At 36.5% G+C, this 16,691-nt stretch overlaps 2 protein-coding genes across 2 annotated transcripts; both read left to right on the top strand.

Annotated features, from left to right (window-relative positions):
• The first annotated feature begins 991 nt into the window (after positions 1-991).
• LOC129940014 (CLK4-associating serine/arginine rich protein) lies at positions 992-8,398 on the top strand. Its single transcript, XM_056048232.1, has 7 exons — positions 992-1,280; positions 1,353-1,450; positions 1,552-3,141; positions 3,200-3,341; positions 3,621-3,714; positions 3,782-3,887; positions 7,738-8,398. The coding sequence occupies exons 1-7, from the start codon at positions 1,182-1,184 to the stop codon at positions 8,300-8,302; spliced, it is 2,694 nt and encodes an 897-aa protein (XP_055904207.1). The 5' UTR covers positions 992-1,181; the 3' UTR covers positions 8,303-8,398.
• A 5,091-nt stretch (positions 8,399-13,489) lies between these two features.
• LOC129941327 (N-acetylglucosamine-6-sulfatase-like) lies at positions 13,490-16,152 on the top strand. Its single transcript, XM_056049926.1, has 7 exons — positions 13,490-13,630; positions 13,888-14,319; positions 14,378-14,437; positions 14,507-14,710; positions 14,891-15,203; positions 15,253-15,899; positions 15,956-16,152. Exons 2-7 carry the CDS (start codon positions 14,167-14,169, stop codon positions 16,106-16,108), a joined length of 1,530 nt encoding a protein of 509 aa, XP_055905901.1. The 5' UTR covers positions 13,490-13,630; positions 13,888-14,166; the 3' UTR covers positions 16,109-16,152.
• The last annotated feature ends 539 nt before the right edge of the window (positions 16,153-16,691 follow it).

Below are 16,691 nucleotides of genomic sequence, written 5' to 3'. Positions count from 1 at the left end.
AATCACCAAAAACATTTGTTTTGCTCTTCAGCTATTGGACTTAAATTCAAATAGATTGTACATTCAGTGGGGGTGTTGAAATAGAATATACAATACCTATTTGATGTACATGCACCCTATGTTTCTTAGTACTCTTTGTTAACTAATAAAATAACGTAACGTAATAAATCACTCTCTATTTTGTCCTCATCCAAAACGGACGTGTTTTTATTCGATTCGATTAGTCTAGAAGTTTGTAGAATCTTTTTCTGCGCACATACTCAACAACAATATTTAGGGTAGTGGTGCGTTCCGACTGTCCCGTTGGACAATGTTCTGATTGACCATGACTTAATTTTATGAAACGCACTTTTTTTTATTGACAAATAAAATTTGATTATAATTTCCAAAACACAGGCCGTTAGTTATAATTTTTTAAATTTAAGTTCTTTTAACAAGCTTATTTGTAGGATATTATTAACTTGAAAAACAATTCAATATTCACAATTGAGTACTGAAGTCAAGACGAACATTGAGTATCACCTTACATAAATCAAGTTCGATTATTTTGATTGTCATTTATTAATAATCACCTAAGCCGATTTCATCCCTGATTGTGTGAGCACAAGCACTTTGAGATTTAATTTAAAACTACTTCGTTTAGTTTCAGATTTATACCATACAAAAATGACGACGGAACCAAGTGGTAATCGTGACTGGTCATGCAGATTTATTACTTGGCCTTTTGTGTGCAGAACCTTAAACGCCGTATTGTGGTTACGATGAACTCAAAAAAATGATATAACATAGATTTTATATAGTTACAAAAGTGTCAATAATATATAATTTATAATTTATTTAATAAATCACAAATCACAATCCATCTGGAACAACTTAATATCGAACGCACCTAATACATAAAGTATATAACTTCTATTTGCCGCAGAATGTCGCTGCTATCGGTTAACAAGAAAAATACCATGAATGTTTGACATGACAGATTTTCAAACCGAAGACCGAAGTAATTTCTTGTATGTACCTTTTCTGTGGTGTGGTGTGGCTTGCGGCATTTTTCTGAATAATTTTATTTTGTATATTTTTTGGTTGTGATTTGTTTAATTTTTACTCAAATAATACAAACTTTTTCCCTAAAATATTCATAGTATAATAAATAGAAAAGTTGATGCTAAAGTTAAACCAAAATGTGGCACGAAGCTCGGCGTCAAGAACGAAAAATTCGTGGTATGATTGTGGATTATAGGAAAAGAGCCGAGCGGAGACAAGATTTTTATGAAAAAATTGTAAGATCTATTATCTAAAACTTCAAAAAGTCCTTAAAGCTAATTAAACTTTTTTTTTGATTTATCTGAAAGAAAGCCGATCCAACTCAATTTATACAATTGCACGGACGTAAATGCAAAATACATTTAGACCCAGCAGTAGCTGCAGCAGGCGACGGCGCCGCTATCATGCAAGTGATATTTCGGATATTCCGACAAAATCTCAACACAATTACAGAGTTTTTCTGTAAGTGAGCCATGATATCAAAAACTCATTTTATTTTTATTGCAGAGTTCCATGGCAAGGACAACAGGACAATCTTATCGACCGATTCGATGTGCGTGCCCATTTGGACCATATACCAGTGGCTGCGAAGACCACGACGTGCGAGGAAATCGGATCCGATGAAAGGCAATGTAATTACGAACGTTATCGTATATTAGCACAGAACGATTTCTTGAATTTACCAGAAGAAAAATTCTTGCATCAATTGTATCTCGAAGAGCAGTATGGGGCCAATGCTCAGTTAGAAGCGGAGAAAAATTTAAGCAAGAAAAAGCAATCAGGCGCTGCAATAGCTTACTCGTATGACGACGCAGATAGCTCAACGCCCTTCAGCCATATTCCCAGTGCGACCACCGTGCAACAAAATGACGATGATAATGATTCGGTGGGGTCGGAGATTGATATGGACGTATCGATAGATATTTCAAAGCTTGACACATCTCAGGCCCACGAGTTGAATGCATGCGGCAGGAACTATGGGATGCTTAGCAACGATTTCTATTCCTATCTCACAAAGGATGTCGACGAAGCAGATGCAATTCGTCTGGCTCGCGAGGAGGAACAAGAGAAGATGATGCTAAGTGGAAGGAAAAGTAGGAGAGAACGAAGAGCTCAAAAGGAGAGACGTGTTGCCGGGCGGCCATTGAGTCCGCCCAGCTATGCTGCAAAAGAGGAAACGACAGGCGAAGCTCAGGAAAATGAAAGCGATTCACGATCACCATCGCCGGAGAATTCCGGCAAAATCACGTACATAACATCGTTTGGAGGTGAAGATGAACTCCAACCGCATTCAAAAATCCTTATTAATCTTAACAAGGGGATAAAATCGATGGCAGAGAGTAGTTTATCGCAAGCGGGACAGATAACGTATGCTCAGAAGGTCAAAGAAAATCTCGAAAAGCTTAAACAGGTCAATGAAAAAAGACAAGAACGTCCAAAGCAGTATCAATATAGAAGTCGAAGTAAAAGTCGCAGTCGTGGGCGGTATCGTCGGAGTTCGAGTAGATCGAAACGAAGCAGAAGGAGCCGAAGTAGATCGCGAGGAAGAAGATACCGGCGATCAAGATCCAGATCAAGGCGTTCGCCGTCTCGATCTCATCGTCGAAAGCGATATAGCTCATCAAGCAGTTCATCCAGTAATTCATCGCCGGAATATCGAGGGGAGAAACGAAGATATTCACCAAGAAATCAAAGCACTTCGAAGTCGTCGGGAACAAAACCATGGCCACCTGATAAATTAATCGAAACTGTGCCAGTTCCTCCTAAAATTCTTCCTTCTCCAGTGATCACAGAACCGCCACCGCTGCAGCCGCCTCCAGTGGGTCCTCTTATGATTCAGTATCCCACTTTACCAATCCGTCGAAATGTTGCTGCTGCTGCTGCTCAGACAAAACCAGCTCCCGAAAAAGTTAAAATTGAGCTTCCTCAGCCTCTGCCCGAAGAACCACCACCCATAAAGAGATACTATGGTCGAAAAAAGCCCGGAGATACGTCGGATTCAGATGAAGACACAACTCTTGCTGCAGGCGAAACTGAAGATGAACACAGTAATGATGCCGAACAGGAAGATCAAGGATTAATGGACGTTGAAACATCGTAAGATCCCCACAAACATCAACTGGTCACTATCTAATTTAACTTTTGTTTCTTTAAGCTCTGATAAATCCTATCCGTTCCCCCATTCATCTGGCCAGGGGGTAAACTTCGGTCTTGCACCATCTGGTACTGGTAAACAGAGTAGCAAAAATCTTCTCACAGCACATGGCACAAATCTTTCTAGCTCTACCGAGACCAAAGTCAGTAAGAATAACAATAATCTCTCTTTCGGCACCAGTCTGCCTTGTTGTCTTTCTCTATTTATTTCTTTATATCTCAAAAACAAAAAAATATAAAAAAAAATAATAATTGCGACCATTAGCAGCATGATGACATCAAAATATTGAAACAACTTCCAAGAGTTGTTGGGGTTTCGTAAAAAGAAAAAGAATACAAAAACAAAAAATAAACAAATGACCACGAAGCCCCTTCCAATTTGAAACTACCCATTTTTAATATTTCAAAGTTACTATTTGCAGGTATCAAGTAGTGGCAATGGAAATGGAAACAAAACACTCCTTAATCCAAGGGAGCGGTTAAAACGCAAGATGCAAATTCTTCTAAATAAACAATGTAAGTTTAAATAAAACAATTAAATCAGTTTTAAATGCATGAAATTTCGGTTTTTATTTTTGTTTAGATAAAGCTGATAAAAAAGCTGAAATTGAGAAGACTGAACGTCAACTTCAACAGCAACAAGAACGAGAAGATGAGATGCGTGAATTGGCGCTAAAGCTTCGAAGGAGGTAATTTTTATTTATCATTTGCAGATTTGTTCGTTATCAGAGAGGACTTTGCCACTCAATTGCTTTCTAAGCCCAAAGAAACAGCGGTTAGCAAGAGTTATTCTGTGTTTGATCTGAGCGCTGGTGTTGTTTTCTGCGTTTACAGCGGAGCCTAGCTAGACGAAGTCCTTGACTACCTCAAAGTTACGTCTGTCGATGGTGACATTTTGACCAAGACGTCGGTGTTATAGGTCATTTCTTGAAGACAGCATGTACTTTGTTTTCCCTCATTTAAACCCATTTTTGCCGCCTCTCGCATGGCAGCACACCACCTTGTCTAGAACCTTTTTTGATAGGAAAGGTTCTGTTAAGTTCTTTCCAACATTTATGAATTCTCCATGGTCATCCTGCACAAACGGACGAGTTTGGCAGTGATGCTAGGACTGACATGGCTCTATACAGTTCAACCCTTTAAATGCTGAGGTTCCATTCATCGGGAATGCTTTCTTCCGACCATATCTTACATATAAGTTGGTGCATGTTCCTAATCAAATTATCTCTAGCTGCTTTGAAGAGCTCTGCATTCAAGCCAGCGGCTTTGTGAGACTTCAGCTTAGATATGGCAATCTTTACTTCGTCTAAGTCGGGAGGATGGGATTGTTAGCTTTTCTCGTCTGTGTTAAATGGATCATCCTGCCTGACAGCGGAATTCGATTCTTCGTCCGTTATACAGTCTGCAGAAGTGGTCGTTCCATATCCTCAGCATTGGCTGCGGTTCCACTATGATGTTTCCACTTTCGTCTTTGCAGCGTTCGGTTCTAGGGTTATGTACTTGTGAATTTCGTTTCACCTGCTCACAAAACTTTCGAACTTCATTTCTTCATTAGCGTCAGTTGATTCCAGTGGATTTGTTTGAAACAGACACCGCCTACTTCACACCCTAGAACCTCGGTAAAGATTTTCAAGTCTTCTTTTCTGTCAGAAAGGATTAGAAGGATGGTTCGAAATACGGTTCAAAGAAGGGGTTTGGAGTTGGGACGGGAATCTTCTCTGAGCCCTTAAATGTTTTCAAGTCTTTTTGGTTACCTGATTGTGAAAGATTATTTCAAGCAAAATGACTAGCAATGAAAGAATCATTCAAAGTACTCAAACCAAAATAGAAACACGGATATCTGCATTAGCAGCCAGGAGGCTGTTATGGTTATTAATATGACCACAACATCATATATACTAGTCCTACAATGTGGGGATGAATTATCCAGCCTCAACCTTAACATCCGTGTCACTCTTATTTGAGTTGCAGTTCATAGTGACATAAACGGGATGATGAGTTGGCCTATAACAAAAAATGTTCTATCGAATTTTAATGCAGACCCAGCCAGGTTCACTGCAAATTCCGGAAATTAGCCAATAGGATAGCATGCAGCAAAGCTGGGTATCCCTCACAATACTCACTGTAGTAGCTGCGGACACCAACATGAAAGGGAAACTTTGATACACTTTCTCTGTAAATGTCGTGCCCTGGCCGGTTCTATTATGTTAAGATTCGGAAGGGCGTTCCTTAAAGATCTATATGAGCTTTCCTGATTTACTGATTTTCTTTTTGAATGCGACGAAATGGCATACAATTATTTTTATTTTTCAAAACATAGGTCAAACGAGTTAATGGTACCAATGGTACCAAAACGGCGCTTTCCAGCGCTAATTTATCGCGAAGCAAGGTCTGCTTCTGACACAAATAATTGGATCTGATGATCGGTTAGCTTCCGTTAAATATATGTTAAACATTTTCAGTTAAAGGAAGGAAAATACATTTCGGTAATTTTGGTTTGTAAAGTTTAGATTTTGAACATATGCCAGCTCTTTTTGGAACGACGACATATGGCTAAGTATTTCACTGTCCATAAATGTGTTAATCATTTGTTTTTAATTACAACAAGAATATAAACAAGTCACTCAATTAATTTTAAATTAGTATCTTCTCTTCATGGAGATGGTGGTCCATCATACGCAGACGGAGTGAGTCTTGGAATTCAATGGTATTCTCTGGAAGTGTATTCTAATAAACTTTTCGTAGGAGAAGGTTGCTTTAGATTTAGTTGTATAGATCTCTCTTTCTGTGCTAATAAATCACTAGTTTCCTACTTCCACTGGTCGATACTGAGCTCATTCTTCTTGTTAATTTCCGATCGATGTGGTGCTGGCCTGTGATGCTGCCAAGTTGAACTGTAAGGAGTCTATCTGGAAGTAACCATAACTTAACTTAACCTTACGAAATTTTTTATAAAGCTTCATTTTGGTATCACGGGAGATAGTAGCCCCTGGATCTTGTCGGTCCTGGTATCTCATTGTAACTGGTGGGCTTAGTTCAACTTGCCTTAGAGGTAGATTCCCTAGTGGGAGTATCGAGGTGACTGTGGTTAGCAATTGCGGAAGTAAATAGTGTTCTAAGGATTCTGTTTTCCACCTAAGAACGAGATGGATCTAGTTCCTCAACAAGGATTGCAGTTCATGCCTTACACATGACTTTAAAATTGTATTGAGGTAGTGCTTGTATTGTATTGTTATGCTGACGGGTCTACTTTACACTAATTTGCTGGCTCCTATGGCATCCACGCTTTTGTTTCGAAGAGATTTTCTCTAACGTTGGGAATACCTGCAAAAGCTTTTTCATCTCTTCTACTCTTAATTTTTCGATCCAAGTAGATAGAAAGCGGATGTCCATCCCATTCCAAAGGCGAATCGTCCTCTTATTAACGACCGATTGCACTTACGTCCCTTCATTTCAAGATCACCTGCAGTACGGATTTCATAGCAATAGGCCACTACTTATCTGTTGGTTTATCTCACCGAACAGAGAGAATAATGCTTTACAACATCAACACCTGGCAGTAAGCCTTAATTTGATAGCTCCACTGATTTCTCTAACTTGCTCTCCAGGAGCCACCACGTGGAGGTGCAAGTAAGCGCTTCTTCCTTCCAGATTATAGACAACCATATAGCAACCCTACATCTACACGGAAGTCAGTTTGACTACCAATCTCACCGAACAGTAGAACAAATCTTTACATTGTTTTGGAGAAAGTAAGATTATTGCACTCGATATTTAAAAAAACATTTGATAGGCCTTGGCATTAGGCCCTCTTATCGAAAATACGTGCCCTCGAAGTTGTCTTTTGGACAGTTAAACTCTGAGAAACAAAAAATAAATGAGTTCTCCGTCCCTCTTTTTAATTTGTATTATGGATCTCCTGTCTGAAATTTCTAATCCTGTTTCGCAGCTATTCATATTTATTTTTAAATTCACAATCCTGCTCTGGATATGTGGATATGGAATGTTAAAAACTCATTAAATTCTGACCTAGATAGCATTTTTAAATGGAGAATCAAAAATAAAATTAAATTAATCAAAAACTCAATGCTGCTCACTGTCATAAAAACATAATAGACCACTTTTGCACCTATCTATAAGTGGCACTTGCATATATTACACTGACTTTTTGCGACGTATCAACCATCTTTGGGTTGATGTTCCTGCAACTTACACAAGTCCTTAGAAAGTATAGAACGTAAAGCATTTAAAATGATATCATATCATCTTTGAATCATTTACGTCGCTTGCACATCGTTATAAAGTTTCTTGTCTCACCATTCGATAAAGCCAGTTGGATTCCAATTCTTAAATAGTTTTACCGTAATACTTGCGCTTCTAAGAATGCCCATAAGTTTATCTTTGTTGTTGAAATTGTAAAGCTTTAAAGTGTGAATAGCTTAAACGAAAATAACCTCCCATAACTTGTATTAAAATGTCCCTCCTTATGTGATAGAAATCAAAATTAATTTAATATTATTTTTTTTATCTTTTTACTAGACAAAGAGAACTTCGACACAAATATGGTACTCCAAAATCAAGTGATGGCAAAACATCTGAGGAAGAAACGGCCGATGTAATAAAAGCAAAGCCCAGAAGTCGTTCAGCATCTCAGTGTAGTAAAAAATCTTCAAAAAGTACTAGAAGCAATTACAGAAATAGTCCCGATCGAGATAGAACCCGATCCAGACGAAGTTATAGTCGTGATAAATATCGTGGAAGAACACGCTCCCGCAGTCGATCAACTCATAGACATAGACGAAGAAATTCACGTTCGAGAAGTAGAAATCGACGTAGCAACTCTCGCAAACGTATACGAAGTCCAGATCGTACAAGGTATCATCGTGATCGTGATAATTCTCGTATTCGTAGATCTAGATCAAGATCTCGAACAAGAATAAATCGATATCGAGAAACAAATCGATATCAACCTCCTTCAAGAAACTATGATCGAGGTGGTGCCGCGAATTCAACTCAAACTCAAACAAATGATAGTGAGAGAAATAACCGCTACAGAGTTGTTATTTCAGCTCCGCCGAAGTTAAAAAAGCTCGTCGACTATTGAAATATTAAAATTCTCTATTTACCAACTATAAAGTTCATATAATGAACTGCATGTGTAACTGTAAATACAAAAATAAAAAGAAATAACTAAATTAAAGTTGTTTTAATTAACTTGGATGAATAAAGGAGGACTAAAACTATTCCTATAGTTGGGTTGTAGGTCCTTGTTTAGTTTTTAAATTAGGTAATTTATATCAACACAACGACATTTCAAGTTCTAAGAAAAAAAAATCTCAAATTGATTTTTGAAGGGGTATATCTTAAAAACCTTTTGTGAGAGAGAAATTCAAATGCGAGATTTGAATTCAGGACAACTTAATCCTTTTAAAAAATATTGTTTTGTAATTGTAATTATTACGACCAATTAAAACTTACTTACTTAAGGTGGCGCTACAGCTACAGTCCGAGGCGGACCTGGGCCTGAACCAACATGCGTCTCGGTCCAAGGGATTGGATTCGAAGATCTTCCTTGCTGGAGCGTTGATGTCCATTCGCTCTACATGACCTAATCATCTAAGCCGTTGACTTTGATTCTGTTAACTAAGTTAGTGACGCTGTACAGCCCGTACACTTCATCGTTATATCTTCTCCTCCATTCTCCATCTATGCACACGGGACCAAAAATCAGCAGAAGAATTTTTCTTTCGAAACATCCTAAGGCCCCCTCATCTTTCTTTGGCTGGGTGCAGGCCTCAGCGCCATAAATGAGAACCCTGATGATGAGTGTCTGATAAAAATGGTGATTTTAGATGCTCGAGAGAGGACTTTACTACTCAAGTGTCTTCTAAGTCCAAAGAAGCAGTGATTTGCAAGAGTTATTCTTCGTTTTATTTCAACGCTGGCGCTGGTGTCGTTGTCTGAGTTTTTCAGACGAAGTCAACTACCTCAAAGTTATAGCTGTCCATACTGACGTTTTGTCCAAGACGTCGTTGTTTAGTGTCCTTTTTTGATGACAGCTTATATGTACTTGCGCTTCAGTCGCAATGCTCAAAAACGCTCCACTGACATCACGCTTGGATCTTCCAATTATGTCAATATCATCTGCTTATCCGAGTAATTGGATTTACCGTTGGAATATCGTGCCTCTAGTGTTGACGGTTCAGTTTTGCACAATTCTTTCCAGAATAATGTTGAAGAAGTCGCATGACAGTGCATCGCCTTGTCTAAAATGATTCGGTGAGATGTTTTCCGAACTTAATAGAGCACTGTGCGTTCTGCACAAACAGATAAGTTTGGCAGGGATCCCCTAGCTATCAAGTCAACTTTCCTTATGTCAGAATGACAGTTGATCATGTTTTTATCATTCAACTGAAACCTGAACTTTTTTTAATCTATGAATTATTTATTTTCAGCTCAATAATGTTTTTGAAAAAAAAAGTACAATTACTTTAAAATACAAATTGTAATGGACTTTATTTTTGTTGGTAGTTTTTTTTTTATAATGAACTGAAGGTAGAGGAAGGCGAAGGAAAGTTGTGAGTTATAAATGTATGACACTTTAAAAACTTCGTGTGTCCAATCCTTTTTAACCTTTTTTTTCGTACAGTTTCTTTTTCATTATTTTGCCTAAGGATGACTTCTCATTTCTTTCAATTTTCGTAGTTTTCAATTTCGTTTAAAATCCGGTAAACTGTTTTTTCCTGCTCAAAAACCTTCTGCCAATATAACTTGGATAGTATTGTTTGGAAAGAACATCATCCAATATGCGGAATAAAAATACAAAAAATTGGGTGTTTTATTGAGTACAAACGATTGCATGAATACGGCCAATTTTTTGAAAGACAATTTGCCGACGATTGATTGACAATTGTTTTCTGTCACTTTTTACAGACAAAATTGGGTATTTGCTTGATAGAAAATTGGTTGAAATGTTTTGCAAACAATCTGCCAATAGTGGAAGATCATGTATACTTAATGACATTTGTATTTCATCCCTCCAAAGAGCAAATATTTTGGTTGTTGACATTTTTGTACAGCTCATGAGCTTTCAGATAAAGCAAATGTTTACATAATTGAACTTGAGCTTCCGTTTGGAGTCACATTATGTTACATTACGTTCTTTTCCTTTTGATTGTCAAACGAAACGTGAGGTCGAAGCTTCATTGTGATAGCATGCATTGAATTTTTATGGCTGAACTCGTAAACGTAAGGCGAAACTGCAGCTTTTTTTTGTATCTCATTGATTTGGGCCTTCTTAGAATTGCATAATTTAAAAAGACATAATAACTCTTAGGCTAGGCGCGCACATGCAACTTTTTCGAAACCAAATAGTTTGATCGTCAGTTGCCCAAACATCGCGCACATAAGCAACTCCAAAAGTAATCAACGAAATAAACCAATACACAGAAAACATTTATTCACTATTTCTATCTCATATACACGAAACAAAATAGTTTCAAATTTGTCCTACTCTTTTGCTTATGGAAGAAAAAAGTAGAAAAAAATTACAAAATTATATAAAATATATTTTTTTGTTTTTTGAAAGTCAATAAAATTTTCTAGACATGGATTTTTACGAAATGGCACTGATATGTGCGTTTGAATTAAAAAGAAGGAATAAACCTGCAATCAAAAGGCAATATTGGGTTCACCCGTTGAAGTCACAACGCCTCCGCTTTTTTCTACTGCGATGAAAGTAAAACATCTTTCAATTTTGCTTTACTTATTTATTTTAATTGATAGAAATATAATAGATCTTTAGTAACTAACTTTATACTTATATATATATGGAAAGATACATCAAATAAATGAAATTCTTACTAAACGAATTATAAAATGACCTTATTCATTTATTTATTATTATTTATTTATTCCTTTTAAATAATCAGATTAGAATTTCTTACTTTACATGAATACTTTAGGCCAACTCATTACTGAATCACTTATTTCATCAATCAAACTACTCTTAAGCGTATATGTACGTCCTTCCACAATTGGAGTGGCAGGAAACCCAACTCCAACAACCGCTACCTTGCGGAAAGTTTGTGTACGACCTACCTACAGCTCTGTAAAATAAAATAATAAAATTTATATAATTCACATTTTACAAATAAATAATCAAATAATATTCGACTCAAAGTGAACTTTTGGGATAACTAATATATTTTAGAAGAGAAAAGAATTATATTTGTTTATTATAAAACCAAATATTTAACAAACCACCAAGAAAAAAAAAGCCAAGCCGTCTGTTCTGCAACGCTGTTCAAGCATCTTGTTTCTTTTAAAGTAAACTCAAATGTCCAACCGTAATCCTTGGTAATGCGATCTGCAAATTGGGAAATTCCAGCAATCTCGAACCTTCCGATCCATACCCTGAATAGAAGCCCTCGAAGGCATCGTATAGCGTAACATAGCCCTGGAAAAAAATGGAATTTCAGACTCAGTCTGTCAGTTCGTGAATTTCAAATCGATTCAAATCGTCATCTTACCTCTCGATTATTTTCTTTAGCTACTTTTGGGGCACACATCAATTGATTGATCAATTGAAAGGTAAAAGCCAAGATATACTAGGAAGGCTGTGTGTAGAGGAACCTTTTCGAATGAAGATTTGCTCCGATTAGGATCATCATAGAATCCTCCTCTTTCTGATACTGCTGCTCCTGTGGGTGTTCCGTTTCAGTGTTGTTTATGTTACTCTTTATTGTATACATTTCCATTTGCAGTCTGGTTAATAGCATTCGACGGCGACAGCGTTGTTTTACTCTTGACATTCCCATTTGTGAGACGCGAAACTTCATTTGAAATAATTGTGCTTTATTCCATTCCATTTATTCCATTTTTTAAACGATGACGCACTTGATTGAAGTACATAATAATCTTAAAATAAAAAAAATTAAAAAATGTTTTTTGTTTTGAGTTACAAATAATAATAACCATCGCCTTTCAGTGCATAAATACATTTGACGTTTAAAAAGTAGCAAATTAAATTATGAAAACAAACTTACGAGAAGGATATATTATTCTGCGCGTCTGGAAGTATTCTACTAGCCTCGTCACACTTTAAAGAATCATTTGACTGAAATGCACTAATACATGCATACCAAAGAAACTATTTAGTTGCATGTGCGCGCAGTTACTTGTATCATAGTAGGATACAGACATTTTTTATGGGTTTAAGCAACTAATAAATTTTCGCATTCAATGTATGAAAGAGAAAACTAGTGAAATTGAGATGTAAGGTGGTACTCTTCCCTCAGAATTTTTTGTGAAAGGAAAACATTGACTCATTTTTTTTCTCTCTTGCACTTAAAGAAAATTGTTCAACGATTTAGTTGAATGGTGGCGCAGTTACCTAAAGTTCCTTGTGACACAAACTAAGGAATTGGTTTGGGGTGATCGTTTAGTTTGTGTCAAAACACAAACTAAAAAGTTGCTCGAATGGGCGACCGAATGGTTTCTGCATGTGCGCGGACTCTCGTATAAGTCTATAGTGCTCAGATTAGAAACCAAACAGTTTCGAAACTAAAAGTTGCATGTGTGCGCCTAGCCTTAAGACCAATTTTTCGTTTGCATCAGAAGCTTACTTCTTTAAGACGAATAACATTTCTCTTAACTTGTGGTCTCCATTGAACATTTCTATCATCAGATAATCCAATAGTGACCAACAATCCAACATCCAGCCCATGATCCGGTCATCGCAGTTTGGATTTTTCGAGCGGATCAAAATCCTGTCATCAAATTTGACGTTTGTGTTGAATGTGTTGGTGAGCGTCCATTTTCCACAGTCTTCATGTCTCTTCTGTACTCCATAGTAAGTCCTTGAGTAGGCGCGCCTCCAAATCATGAAGTTCCCTTACTTCGATTCACCCAAAACCAATAACAAGCGACACTAAAGGTAAATAAAAACAAGTAAACAACAGATTAACCGTTTCTAATGTCAAATGTGACATTTGAAGTTGCTCAAGGCAAGACATAATATGCCCAGTAAAAGAAAAACAATGGATTGCAGATGAAATTGCGGAAGAGAAGCTGAATTGGATTTTACTTTGTGGAGTCTCGGGTAAGATTTTTAAACAAGATTTTAAATTTTGCAATTTATTTAATTTCTGAATAATTATTTCTCCAAATGGGGGATAATTTGAAAGTTCCAGGATTGTGAACTGACCCAATCGATTTAATAAGTCTCCACCTTCCATCCTCCGTCCAGATTTCTACACTTCCAAAAAAATCTTTTTTTTTCATTTCTAGAATCAGTATCGATAAACCGTAAAGGTGTTATTTCTTAACTTTGATTTGGTAAAATTATCGAAAAAACCGCACATAAAATGGCTCAAAAAGGTATCAATCCCATCGTAGTTTTGAAGAGCATTTACAACAATGAATTCCAATGGTAAATACTCAAATAAACTAATTCATAAAACCTAAAATAATATTCAAAAAAAGAAAGAACTTCAAAGGAATTCTTTTGACATAAGAAGAAACACGATGCCCTTCCATTTCCATTCCCACTTTTTTTTTCTTTTTGTCATCATCTGAATCTGAAGTGTCAAAATTTTTAAGAATAAATAATTTTGTATTTGCAATTTGTTTGCATTTTTCAAACCGAAACGAAATCATAAGTGAAGAAAATATTTATCATATTCGCAGGTCAGTGGTCAAAAGCTTCGGAATATTCATGCTTGGCGTGCGAATTGCAAAAGAATTCGTCGGTGTGGAAATTATGCCCGCCATTACACCGCTTTAAGAGCTATGAAGAGGTTTGACAAAAAGACATCAAGTCACTAAACACGGAAGTACGAAGTACTTAGTATAAGGAAAACACTCGCTTGTTATGCATTGTGTAGTGCTCTAGCGTCACTATCGTAATAAAAAGTTAATATTATTAATTTAAATTGATTGTTGCGGTTTTTTACTTTTGAGAGGAAAATGAATTGCGTTGTATTTAGCGTAGTTTTGTCACTACTTATGGTTGTCCTTGAAGTGTCTTATGTGAGCACTTCTGGATTCTTATGGAATCAACCAAAACCAAATATTCTTCTAATTCTAACTGATGATCAGGACATTGTGCTTCATGGGTTGGTGAGTATAATCAACGATTTTCGGTGCGAATTGTGTGTTTTACTGTGGGCTTTTGTAGACTCCTATGCATAATGTCCAACAATTGATTGGATCAAATGGAGCCACATTTTCAAATGCTGTAAGTACTTATATTTCTGTTTTAAAAGAGAAAAAAGAATTGCTATAAGTTTATTTACATAATAAACAGTTTACGAGCTCGCCGATTTGCTGTCCTTCTAGAGCTTCAATTCTAAGTGGAATGTATGCACACAATCATCGGACATTAAACAACTCTGTGTCAGGTGGATGTTATGGCTCGTATTGGAGAAAGAAGGTGGAACCGAAGGTTCTACCTGTTGTTATGCAGCAGAGTGGCTATGATACATTCTTTGCTGGGAAGTATCTCAATGATGTAAGCATAAGAATTCTTTTGCATTGATTTCTTAAAGGGTAGCGTGGGGAAGAGAATTCGTTAAATGACTTAACTTTTTACGGTTAGGGATGTTAACGTTTTAGCTTTGAGACTTCACCAAAAAATACCTATTTGAGTGATTGCGAGTTAGATAAAAGAAATGTTTTTGTTTGTATATAGTTTTCAGGGAGACATGTTCCTCCAGGTTGGAAAGAGTTCTACGGGCTGCAGGGTAATTCACGCTATTATAACTACAGCCTAAATGAAAACGGCCGCATAAATTCATACACTGATCGGTATCTAACCGATTTGCTAGCTGAAAAATCAGTTTCGTTCTTTGAAGAACGCAAGGTCGGGATGAGACCTTTTTTCGCAATGATAGCTCCACCAGCACCTCATGCTCCATTCACTCCCGCTCCAAGACATAGAAATGCGTTCGCTGGCTTAAAAGCACCAAGAACATCTAATTTCAATGTCCTTTCTGGAAATTTAGGTAGACGCAACGAGAGTATCAAAACAAATACTTAAAATTTATTTTATAGATAAACATTGGTTGGTTGCTTTTGGAGAAAAGATGTCAACCCGACTAATAAGCAACCTAGACATATTCTTCCAAAAACGATGGGAGTCATTGTTGGCGGTAGATGAAATGGTAGGGAGCATTATAAGCTCTCTCAACCAAACCGGAGAATTAGACAACACCTATATTGTTTTTACGTCCGATAATGGCTATCATCTTGGACAATTTGCACAACCATTCGATAAGAGACAACCTTATGAGACTGATATTAGGGTGCCATTCCTAGTGCGAGGTCCAAATATACCCAAAAAGTCAATTATTTCAGCACCAATTAGTTTGATCGATTTAGTTCCTACGATTTATGAATGGGCAGGAATTATACCAAGGGGCAATGAAGATGGCATATCCTTTCAGGCATACCTCATGAATCCAAAGTATAATCCTTTGCTAGATAGAGGTTTCCATCGGGAGATTCTAGTCCAGTATTGGGGTGAAGGCAATAGTCAAACATATAATTTCCAATGTCCATGGAAGAAATCTGATAATTTAGCTGAATGCACTATGGACGCAGATTGTCACTGTCAGGATTCATGGAATAACACTTATGCTTGTATTCGTCACTTTAGATTTGGAACCAATAAACTCTATTGTGAGTTTCAAGATCATGAGGTTTGTTTTACAGAATATGTTTTTTTTTCTTAAATTTTTAATAATATACCTTGTAGCAATTTGTCGAATCTTACGATCTAGATGAAGACCCATACCAAATGGATAATCTTGGCTACGAGATGCTGCCAATTGAAAGAGCGCTTTATAGCCTTGCGTTGCATAATTTAACAACTTGCATTGGTAGTTCATGCAGAATTGTAAATCTTTAATAAATATGAATGTTGTTAAAAAAATAAGCATAAACAAAAATATATTTAATTTTTTTTTCTTTATTGGCTGATCAATTGATCTAGTTTTGTCTAAAGATTGGTTTTTGAAGGATTGGTAGTGTTCATTGTCTACATAAATTATTGGACCAAGTTCAACAAGTCATTTTTAAGACATGTGATGCTCACACCTGCTACTCTCTACCTTTTACTCTAAGCTAGGGTAAGAGATTTTGGATTAATGTTGAATTCATATCATTTTTTTAAGACTCGCATCTTTTTAAATAATAAACTGGCCAATGAAAGTGCAGCTTTAGATGTATGCTTTCAATATGTTAACAACGAATTTAAAAAGTGAAACAAAATGAAATACTTTGTTGTCTTTTTCTTGGATCTAGGTACAAGTGTTTGAATAATCACAAAAAATGCTGTTATGATGCTATGACTATGCCGTCAGCCAGGTTGACAAAAAAAAAATAAGAATATTTAAATATGTATGTATGTGTATGTTTTGAACTTAATATAATTCTGTTATTAATAACAATCTATACTTGTAAATATCTTAGTATAGTAGGGCCTTTGAGAA

Source organism: Eupeodes corollae, chromosome 1 (genome assembly GCF_945859685.1).
Source record: "Eupeodes corollae chromosome 1, idEupCoro1.1, whole genome shotgun sequence".
NCBI classification, from domain to species: Eukaryota; Metazoa; Arthropoda; class Insecta; order Diptera; family Syrphidae; genus Eupeodes; species Eupeodes corollae.
Note: the sequence above shows the minus strand (reverse complement) of the source record. Positions and strands in the feature narration are given on the sequence as shown.

Excerpts from the sequence above, each read along its gene's own strand:
- LOC129941327 (XM_056049926.1), top strand. The coding sequence starts at position 14,167 with ATGAATTGCGTTGTATTTAGCGTAGTTTTGTCACTACTTATGGTTGTC. Across the intron at positions 14,320-14,377 it reads ACATTGTGCTTCATGGGTTG|ACTCCTATGCATAATGTCCA; the intron begins GTGAGTATAATC and ends GGGCTTTTGTAG. Across the intron at positions 15,204-15,252 it reads TGTCCTTTCTGGAAATTTAG|ATAAACATTGGTTGGTTGCT; the intron begins GTAGACGCAACG and ends TTTATTTTATAG.
- LOC129940014 (XM_056048232.1), top strand. The coding sequence starts at position 1,182 with ATGTGGCACGAAGCTCGGCGTCAAGAACGAAAAATTCGTGGTATGATT. Across the intron at positions 3,342-3,620 it reads CTAGCTCTACCGAGACCAAA|GTATCAAGTAGTGGCAATGG; the intron begins GTCAGTAAGAAT and ends TACTATTTGCAG. Across the intron at positions 3,888-7,737 it reads GCGCTAAAGCTTCGAAGGAG|ACAAAGAGAACTTCGACACA; the intron begins GTAATTTTTATT and ends TCTTTTTACTAG.